Source organism: Ruditapes philippinarum, unplaced genomic scaffold, assembly GCF_026571515.1.
Source record: "Ruditapes philippinarum isolate M1 unplaced genomic scaffold, ASM2657151v2 ctg1735_1_1_1_1, whole genome shotgun sequence".
In the NCBI taxonomy this organism is placed as follows: domain Eukaryota; kingdom Metazoa; phylum Mollusca; class Bivalvia; order Venerida; family Veneridae; genus Ruditapes; species Ruditapes philippinarum.
Genome location: NW_026857406.1, coordinates 214,994 through 226,072, shown reverse-complemented (window position 1 = coordinate 226,072; position 11,079 = coordinate 214,994). Strand labels below are relative to the sequence as shown.

General features: G+C 34.7%; 2 protein-coding genes across 4 annotated transcripts in view; both read right to left on the bottom strand.

Annotated features, from left to right (window-relative positions):
* LOC132749631 (tetratricopeptide repeat protein 37-like) overlaps positions 1–11,079 on the bottom strand; it is a 123,748-nt gene that overhangs the window by 53,276 nt on the left and 59,393 nt on the right. The gene's annotated exons all lie outside the window — the stretch shown is intronic.
* On the bottom strand, positions 4,026–9,569 carry LOC132749636 (superkiller complex protein 3-like). 2 transcript variants are annotated; one of them, XM_060739481.1, is made up of 4 exons: positions 9,523–9,569; positions 6,829–6,928; positions 5,652–5,795; positions 4,026–4,307 (listed from the first exon to the last, which is right to left on the bottom strand). In XM_060739481.1, exons 2-4 carry the CDS (start codon positions 6,916–6,918, stop codon positions 4,041–4,043), a joined length of 501 nt encoding a protein of 166 aa, XP_060595464.1. In that variant the 5' UTR covers positions 6,919–6,928; positions 9,523–9,569; the 3' UTR covers positions 4,026–4,040. The 2 variants fall into 2 exon arrangements, with proteins under 2 accessions (XP_060595464.1, XP_060595465.1); XM_060739482.1 differs by lacking the exon at positions 9,523–9,569 and adding an exon at positions 9,328–9,511.

Below are 11,079 nucleotides of genomic sequence, written 5' to 3'. Positions count from 1 at the left end.
TTTATCAAGTAAATCACTGTTTATTATTATGAATGCATAAAATTGTCCCAAAAAAGGCACAAAACCTTCAGTAGTTATTGAGATAACAGCTTACAAACAAAACTTTACCATGAATTTCTAAGTTGAAAAAGGGGAGAAAAATCAGCCTAAATGAAAGATAGAATTATGGATCTTTGTCAGTGACCTACAATTATGACCCTAAATGCATATGTGAAGTTTTAAATAAATATCTGTAATAGTTATTGAGATATGTAAAACTTGCATGTAAACATTAACCAAGATACTTAGTAGAAAAGGGGATATGAATCAGCCTTAATGCAAGATAGAGTTATGGAACTTGGTCAGTGACATACAATTATGACCCTCCAATTATGACCCTAAGTGCATGTGTAAAGTTTCAAGTAAATATCTTTTGAAGACCTTTAACCTCAACCAAAATTTCTAAGTTTCAAAGGGGCAAATAATTCTGCAAATATTGCAGGCAGAGTTATGCAATTTTTGCAAACTGATGTACATTGTTACTATAAAAAAAGTATTTACATTTAAATTGAATATCTCAAGCAATAATTGAGATATTTGACTTTACAAAAAAACTTTAACCAAAATTTCTAAGTTCCAAAGGGGCATAATTCTGTCAATATTGTAGGCAGAGTTATCCAACTTGTCAATCTGATGTACCTTGTTACTATAATAAGTATTGTAAGTTTCAATTGAATATCTCAAGCAATAATTGAGATATTTGACTTTACAAAAAACTTTAACCAAAATTTCTAAGTTAAAAAGGGGCATAATTCTGTCAATATTGTAGGCAGAGTTATCCAACTTGTCAATCTGATGTACCTTGTTACTATAAATAAGTATTGTAAGTTTCAATTGAATATCTCAAGTAATAATTGAGATATTTGACTTTACAAAAAACTTTAACCAACGCAGACGCGGACGCCGACGCCGGGGCGACTACAATAGCTCTCATATTCTTCGAATAGTCGAGCTAACAACTACAATTCAGTAATCAAAAAGCCTTGATTTTTTGCAAAACAGACAAGCTAAAAATAAAAACGTTGTTTGTTTACATTGATAAATTGACTGTTATCGGTTATATCAATAAAACATTTCATCTTTTATTTTACAAGTACACTATGATATGATAAAACTGGTGAGTTTTCTTTTGTAATCATCAAATGCACTGTTTATATTTTATGTTACAATACCTGCCCCGTTCCCAAGATTTTGTACTATATATCATTTTATAACACTTATATTTAAACAGATTACATCAATAAATATCATTTTATATCACTTATATTTAAACAGATTACATCAATAAATATCATTTTATATCACTTATATTTAAACAGATTACATCAATAAATATCATTTTATATCACTTATATTTAAACAGATTACATCAATAAAATTAGGTATAAGCTGCTTGTAGTTGTTTATCTGTTTGTTTGTATCATTTTACGCCTTTTCCCAACAGTATTTCAGTCATATAGGCGGGTAGTTTCCTAACCATCGTTTCTGGAGAGTTATACCAGTACTAGACTACCTTCCTCAACGCTAAACTACCAAAGCATCTCTTGGGGATCTAACCCACACCAGAGAGGTAACTGGATTAGAAGTCATTGACTCTAACCCCTCGACCACGGAGGCGGTTCTGTTGTTGTTTAAATCAATGAGTTAAAACATAAGAATACTACATGTATATGGGTTAAAAGTATCAGTGACTATGTAGTTATAGAGGAGATAATGTAATTGTAAGATAAACAAGCGTGATTAGTGTATTAATGCTAGGGAAGGTACTGGTCACTCCTATGAAATTTCATTGACATCCCAACAGGAGTTTCATCTGTGAAAGTTACACATGATTTTTCTATTGATACAGGAAGTCCAAGGCAGGGTTTGCGGAGCAGGCTCGGACCTGGCTTTTGCAGCGATAGACCACACGTGTATATTTAAAAGTAAATCAAATAAACAAGAGAGGCATGATGGCCCTGAGATTGCTCAACTGTATATAGCACAGGGCAGCACCAATTTTAACTCAGGGGCTTTTATTTGAACAAACTTAGTAGACACCCATTAGAAGATGTTTCATGATAAATATCTAAGCTCTAGCTCTTTGGGGGTTTTACAAGAGTTATTAAAATTAAGTTTTTACTATACACATAAAAGGAAAACAATGAACTTCCCCCACCATGGGCGGGCCAATTTTGAACCCAGGGCTTTAATTTGAACATACTTGGTAAACACTCACTAGAAGATATTTTATCCTTAGTAATTTAACTCTGTGGTTTTTTTAAAAGAAGATTTTTTTAAGTTTTTAATATACATATATAAGGAAAATCAATGACCCCGGGGCGAGGCCAATTTTAACTCCAGGGCCCTTATTTGAACAAACTTGGTAAACACTCAATAGAAGATGTTTCATGCTAAATATCTTAGCTCTAGCTATTAGGATTTTTTAAAAGAAGATTTTTTATAAGTTTTTACTATATACATCAAGGGAAAAAAATCATCCCCTATGGCGGGGCCAATTCTGACCTCAGGTCTTTTATTTGAACAAACTTGGTAGACACCCACTAGAATATTTTCATGCTAAATATCTAAGCTCTAGCTATTTTGGTTTTTTAAAAGAAGATTTTTTAAGTTTTACTATATACAAATGACCCCCCCCCCCCCCGGGGCAGGACCAATTTTGACCACAGGGCTTTTTATTTGAACAAACTTGGTAAACACTGACTAGATAATGTTTCATGCCAAATATTTAAGCTCTAGCTCTTTAGGTTTTTTAAATGAAGATTTTTTAAGTTTTGTGCATGGAATTAAAATTCTTTGAACAATTTTTATAGTTGACTACCAAAGGAAAATTCCTGTGAAGTTTGGATGAAATTGGCTTAGCAGTTTATGAGGAGATGTCGTTTAACGTAAAAGTTTACGGACGGACGACTTTAAACATACATGTTAATCAATTTCTTAAATTAGGTAACATATCTTTTTAACCTTTTACCCCATGAGCATATTGCGAAAAATGGCCGTTTTCATTGAAAAGCCTCCTGTAACAAGTTCAAACTGCTATGAAACTGTGAAAAATGCTTCAATACTAATGAAACTTGGCACAAATGTTGACTACACCATAGCCTCTGTAACAGCAGGCTCAATGGTAAATTTCCCGTTACCATGGCAACGGGGGACGTCTCAAAATTGCCAAAAATCACTATTTTGCATTGTTTTTTTCCATCAAAACTGATTTCAAAGTGCTGCAACTTCTCAATGAATTGAGATAGAGTAAAAGGCTTTCAAGCATCGGTTACTAATTACCCTAAGATCGACCTGAGGCCATTTTTAGCCTGTCACATGTCCAAAATTTTCTTGGAGATGAGGGGGACTCCGCCCCCCTTCAAACCTCCAAACAGAAGGGGGCACATCCCCCTTCTGGCAACCCCCTGATGTAATATTTGGATGGGGGACGGCGCCGAAAAAGTGGTCACTTTTTTTAACAACATTTCTCAAACAGAAAACAGTGTTCGGGGCCTAATATAGGGCATCATTCACTGTTTGAGGCCTCAAAAAGGGGGGGGGGGCAAAAAGCCGTCGAAACACGCTTATATAAGGGAAAAGTTTAAGTTTGAATTTTTAACATTTTGGTAAACCATTATAGAAATATTCTTCTTTTTTCAAAAAACTTTCATCATTGAAAATAGAGAAAAACAAATCAATAAAAAACTAGAACTGTGTCCAAAGGACACGGATGCCCCCACTGACAACATATATATGGTATATAGTGAAAAAATCAACAAAGGGCCATAATTCTGTTAAATTTGGTCACAGCAAAAATTCCTTCCTTTACATCCATCTACACATTAAGGTTGTTCATCCCTGGAAGTTTAAGCAAAATCTGCCATCCAGTTTAAGAGGAGTTGCGTTCACAAAATTTCTACATAGTATATTGTGAAAAAATCAACAAAGGGCCATAATTCTGTTCAATTTGGTCGCAGCAAAAATTTCTTCCTTTACTACCATCTACACATTAAGGTTGTTCATCCCTGAAAGTTTAAGCAAAATCTGCCATCCGGTTTAAGAGGAGTTGCGTTCACAAGATTTCGGGACGTACGGACAGAGATAGGACGGACGTACGGACGGACGGACAAGTGTAACCCTATATGCACCCCACTTTGTGGGGACATAATAAGCATTTTCTGATGTACAATGTACCTGGCATGGAATTCTACCATCCTCAAATAGGCATCTATCTGATCTTGAACAAATTCAGCGCTTGCATTCTTTTCATAGAAACTGCACAAACCCTGTAACATATTATAACTGACATGATTTTTATATTATCAAAGATATACATGTATACTATCAGGAGTATTTTAAAAAGATAGAATTTCATATTTTTACAGATGTGTTTTCTATAGTTTTTTATGGGCTTTTATTTTATTTTGTTTTTCCTTATAATTTTTAGTGGGGGGATCCAATAATTTATAAATAGATTCTTAAAGAATTGAATCAAACTTTTTAATAATTAATAAGCTGCTTAGCAACCATCTGTATACAGAATGTATGCATTTAATAATACATGTAAATCAAAAACACGTTTATGTAAAGCTCCAATCATAAATGATCATTAAATGCTATAAATGTTTAAGCTGTCAGTAAAGTTTGACTCCTACATGTAGTTGCCTTATCAACAACTTACAAATCTACTTACATGTACTTGCCAATTAGTTTGGTGTTTGGCACAATGTGCCACATGTTTTCACCTGGGGACAAGTTTCCTTGTGGTGCATATCAATTCTTCTTGCAGTACAAACAATCAACCAGTTAATATAATTAATATACTTGTATTGTTTGACATTTACTCCCTACAGTTTAAACCCATTAATTACAAAACAAGTTATAGGACTTATATTAATCACCTAGAGTCACAATAATAGTGATGTTTGACCTATGACAATGTCAGTACTTGACAATTTTACTTGTAGTGTTTGACCTACCTTGCATTTCAGCTTTTGACAACGTCACTAATATTGTTTGCCTTCCCTTGTAACGTCAGCCTTCTGAAAATGAACTTGTTGTGTTTGACATACATGCACCTGGCATTTTAGTCTTTGACAATCTTACTTATGGTGTATGATCTGCCTGCTTTGCTAGCCTTAGTAATTCCTACTTGTGGTGTTACTTACTGCCAGCCCGCATAGCTCCATTGGTTACAGCGCGAGACTTGTAATCCTGACATTGTAGGTTTGATTCCCGGACTGGCCAAAAAAAAATACTAATCAGTTTTTGGATGAGACTTTAAGTATGAGTGCTTCAACACTTTACATGCCAGAGAACCAGGTAAAGCTTCTGGCATTGTGGCATCTTTCTAAATCTGTATCTTGCATCACCTCCAAAATCTAAAATGACTTATACTCTTCTTGACGACATGCCCATATGAGCAACCGGTGGCTAGTATAATTAAACTCAAACACACACTTACTTACTTGTTGTGTTTGACCTACTTGCCAAGTTAGCCTTTGACAATCTTAGGTGATTTTGTGGTGTTTGACTTGCCTGCCAGGCCAGCCTTTGACAACTTTACTAGTGGTGTTTGACCTACCTAGCATGTTAGGTTATAACAAATTTTCTAGTGATGTTTGATTTACCTGCCAAGCTAACAACTGTGTATCATCAGAATCTATAGCACGCTTGTATGCCTTCAATGCTTGATCATACTGTTCTAAACCTTCTGCAGCAACGGCAATCAGCACTAGGGCCATGTAGTGGTTTCCATCCTCAGATAATATTGCCTATAAAATTATAAATCAAAATGTATTGAACATACAGTACCTCTTTTAGAGAAGAAAAACACTATGCTAAAAGAAATGAATCAAAGTCAAGGTGTAGAACAGATAACATCATTGACTGCTTTTTGGATGAAAATGAGCCGCGTCATGACAAAACCAACATAATGGGTTTGCGACCAGCATGGATCCAGACCAGCCTGTGCATCCGCGCGGTCTGATCAGGATCCATGCTGTTCGCTTACCAACTCTATTACAAGTAGAGAAACTGATAGCGAACAGCATGGATCCTGATCAGACTGCATGGATGCGCAGGCTGGTCTGGATCCATGCTGGTCGCAAACCCATTATGTTGGTTTTGTCATGGCACGGCTCAAATGTGTAAATCCAGAGTGTGGCATGGCTGGTGCAGCTGCAGACTTGTAGAGATTTCCAGGGTCCTGAGTTGAAGTCTTTGTCAGGTTGTATATTTTTCATACCTTGTAACTTGACTACTGCATCAATTATGATTTATACACATGTACACTGTATATGGTACCTTAAATAATTACTGCAACATAGTAGAGTATCAGGTGTGAATAGATCATAGAAAGAAATTACATATAAAGAAGTATTTACTATATATTATACATAAGTGTAGAAACTTTCTTTCAAATCAAAGCTTTTTTCCTGTAAAATTCAATTAGCACTACATGTAAGATTTTTCTTCCTATTTTGAAATCATGTACTGTGTTATTTTTTTTTTCCAAATTTAAGTGAAGGCTTTTCCCTAATTTGTGTGAAAAGCCCTGTTATATAATATCAAGACAAGCTGCTAAAAAATATTTAGTTTCCTTTGCAATACAATTTCAATGCTCGTTATTGATATAATTTGCACATTTTTATAATGATTTTAAACAAATTCATCTTAGTTTGTTTGTGTAGGAAGCTATTAGCTTATAGACACACTCTCAAATCTGTTTCTGAAACCAACCAGTATAAAACAATGAGTATATATATATAACTTAATTACATCAATGCTTCAAAATAAATAACATACCTTGCAATGTTTTAAGGCTTCTTTGAATTCTTTTTTTCTGATTGCCTCTCGAGCATTCTTAAGAAGTGTCTTTATCTCTTTTGCATCCATCTGTTTTTAACTGAAAACAACATGACACCTGTGATTTTAACAAAGACACAAGAAAACAGTGATGCAAATGACTGCAAACTCAAGACAGTGTTAAGTGATTAAAGATAAGCGAGATTATATTCAAGTAAAGAGATTCAAAATGGAAGGGTAAATGGTCGTTGACTTTAAACAACTTGCCCCTCACCGCTGTGGGTTCGAATCCCGACAGGGACTTTGGATTCTTTCATGTGAGGAAGCTATCCAGCTAGCTTACGGAATGTCGGTGGTTCTACTCAGCTGCCCGTTAGTGCTTGAAATAATGCAAGGAAGGGCACCTGAGGTCTTCCTCCACCAATAAAGCTGGAACGTCGCGATATGACGTATACTGTGTCGATGTGACGTAAAACCCAAAACAAACAAACAAAAATCAAAATGGAACTGAAATTGCTGATTCAGTAGCATTTTATTCACTTTGCAAAAATTCATGTAATATTTTCTGCCATATTTTCAACTGCAATAGCATTTTGTTTGCTGTGACACTGACAGAGATGTAGATAACAGAGATAAGCAGCTAGCTCCTATTTACTCCATTGAGATATCACTAATGCCAGTTGAAAAAACCTCAGTGTAGTCCCTTTAAATCTGTTATCTATTGCAGCTTGTTCAAATATTTGTAACTTTCCATGCCTTACACTTAGAAAAAAAATAAAGTAGAACATACCCTCTGAGCCAGTTTTTTCGTCATATGAATAGTTTTGCAACAGAAATTAATATTTTGCTTCTCTTCCAAAACTGATGTATCATTTATTTAAATAGGAACTTTAAATGTTTTAACTGCAGCCATAGACAAATTTATAAGCTTTCAGAAAACGTATTTTTTTAGTGATTTCGATATTTGGTTAATAAGCTTTACTTGCTACAAGTTTTAAGTAAAGCCAACCCGCATGATATTTTAACTGGCTAGAAAGTTGCCTATCTCGAGAACTAGCTGTTACATTGTATCTGCATATATGTCTCTGGCTGTGACAATTTCTATTGAATGTCAAAACATACTGTGTCTCTCTGAAGAGAAAATATAGAGCATGATAATTCTGGAAAAGGAAAGATTTGAAACTAATCCAGTGTCTGTGAACTAGTTAAAATATATTGATGTGCAATAACTAATTATAAGATATTTTTATTTTGGGTCTGAATCTCACGGGGGAGATATTGCCAATACACAAAAAAAGCACAATATTTTGTCACAGGGTGAGAAAAATGTGCAGCCTGACCGGGACTCGAACCCGGGACCCTCAGAATACTGTTCCACGGCTCTACCGACTGAGCTATCTGGCCGCTTACACATTTCTCCCCTAAATAGTGAACAGTTCTGAACCGTGACATACTCCCCTGCTATATTGAAATTCGTCCTCGAATTTCACAGAGTTACAGAGCAATGTGCAGGGCTACAGATAACATTTTGTGTATATTGGGTGATTACCCCTTGTTTTGTGATCTATTGGTTTTTTTTTATTTTCTTAGAGTTATTTCTGTATTTTTTACCCTACCCACTCTAACCAATTTGGGTTTTAAAGCAAATGTTCATGTATTTTACCCAAAATTTCTGACCTTCATTGTAGACTGTTGTAGGTTTTGTATGGTAATAAAAAAGCTACTTACTACTATGCTTTATGGTTTATTGGTCTAGGAGATTTCCAAGCTGCCTCAGGTATGATTTAAAGGTTAAAACAGTCTGAAACAGTATGATCTGCCTGATGTAAAGCATTAAGTATAACTTATGTCTTTACCCACCAGTTCCAATGTAGTTTGCATAAATAAGAATTTATTTACTTTTTCTTACCCTTAGTTATTATTTCTATTGCTTTTTTTGACATTTTAATTGGGTAATTACGCAAATACGCATGTTATCTGCAGCCCTGAATGTGAATTAAACTCTGAGCTGTATTCAGTCACGGTCCCCCGTTGGGCGCCAAATGTCACAGGGTGAGAAAAATATGCAGCCTGACCGGGACTCAAACCCGGGACCCTCGGAATACTGGTCCGAGGCTCTACCGACTGAGCTCTCTGGCCGTTTACACATCTTCTCTCCTAAATAGTGAACAGTTCTGAACCGTGACATTTTATTGTGTAGTTGCACTAGTCCAATATATTAGATCATTATACAGGCTTGTAATATTTTATTGATGGTCAAACTGACTTTGCCAAGAAGTAAAAATATCTCAAGGCAATGTCATACATGTATTTCTAGGACTAAGCGTTCACCTGGACCCAGAGATATTAGTCTGTTTCTCTGCCTGAACCATAACAGAAACTTTTTACCATACACTGACTTTAACAGTTATATGCAAAACATTATAGTAACAAGCTAATGTTGGCAATACTATCAATGAAATTAAAGCAAATTAAAAACGATGGCACGAATAACAGCACCCTATGTCACTGTAGTTGAAATTCCTTGTCCGAATTTCATTACAGTTTACATTTTCATGGTAAATTATTTCAATTGTTTGATGTGTCATGGGCTATACTTGTATATTTATCAACAGAATTAATGATTTTGTAAAACTATCATATTTAGAAATGTTTTGGATCAATCTGAAAATGTGATAAAACGAGTTTGCAAACCAAAAATAAGAGTTGTTGTTGTTGTTGTTGAGGGGCACGGGCTAAAATGCGCACATTGCTTAATATTTCGATGATATTTAAGGATATGTATATATGTCAAACCACATCAAGAATATCTGTGACTGAAATATAATGACATTTATCAGTATCGGTTTTTTTCACCAATAAAGTCTCTGCAATTACATGTTTTGTTATGATTTACAAAATGACTGCTCTAGATATTGTGAAAATGACTTGGTACGCACATTATTAATTAAGTACAATGCAACTTTTATAACATGCTCTTCTCAACAAAGATCTGTTGATAACAGACAAATGATCGAAGAATGTTCAAACATGACACACATTAAAGTTTAGAATTACAGTCCTTGATCTTTTTTCAACAAAAGCCGATTTATTAATAATTATTGCTCTATATTGCTAATATTGTACGAATATTTCTAAAGCGCATTTGAAACACTGCGTCCTAGAAATATCATAGAGCAAAGCTTTAGAAAAAATTTAGAATAAAAGGTTAATGCACCTTTTGCGTTGGCAACAGAATCACGAGGATTTACTTCTAAACGCACGAACTCGCAGGGCAAGTGATTCAGTAACAGTCCAAGGGCTCCTGCACTGCGCTATTCTAGCTAAGCTCGACTTTGTCTGTATCTCGTATAAAGAAACCATTTCCTCACGCTTTCTATTGTTCTAGTGCGATGTCAATTGACTCAATGAGAATCTTTATCCGTTAATACATGTTTCCTTCTCCGTTAATGTAAAAATTGGATTGGAACCTGTAATAACATATAGAGTCATTTTCAAGAAAATAGTAAAATACACTTCAATTTACTGTTTCTCTTTTGTGTTAAAGGGTACACATCATCTTAAATATATTTTCTTCGAAATGAAACTATTTTCTGCTAAAATAATAATTAGAATAATTATAAAAGTATTGTGCAGATATACAATTCGACCGATCTTTTTTGCTCGTGGACATTAATTTGAATGCCTTTATATGTAAAAAATAAAGCAGAAATTACCATGTATTTCATAGGTGAATAAAACTACAACATATTAAAATCTAGTTTATGGTTACATGTATCTACATTGAAATAAAACAACAAAAACATTCACATTTCTACCTATAATTTTGAATATACATTTTTGATATTATTCAAATTCTAGTGCAGTTGTGAAATATTTAATCTACGTGTTACTAGCTGTACATGCTATGGGCACAAGGGTGTTGAAACATCACCTATCTTGTTGAGGGCATTGGAGGGGGGGGGGGCATGTTACCATGGATGAAGACGGGTATTACTTGTCTAGTTGGAACACATTAAGTAATATACAGCCCATGTTAAGTTACCATCTCGTTACATGCTGCGCACTCCTCCCTTACATGATAGCTTATACAAGCTTAAAGACATCTCTTGTTGAAACGAAGAACATTAAAGTGGATTAGAGCAACTTGCATTTATTTCATCCAAAGTTTATAACATGTTTTACAACATAAAGATTTCTATGTGACTATTGACCTTGGGCATTTGTTGAGTGGTCATTTGTTTCTCACCG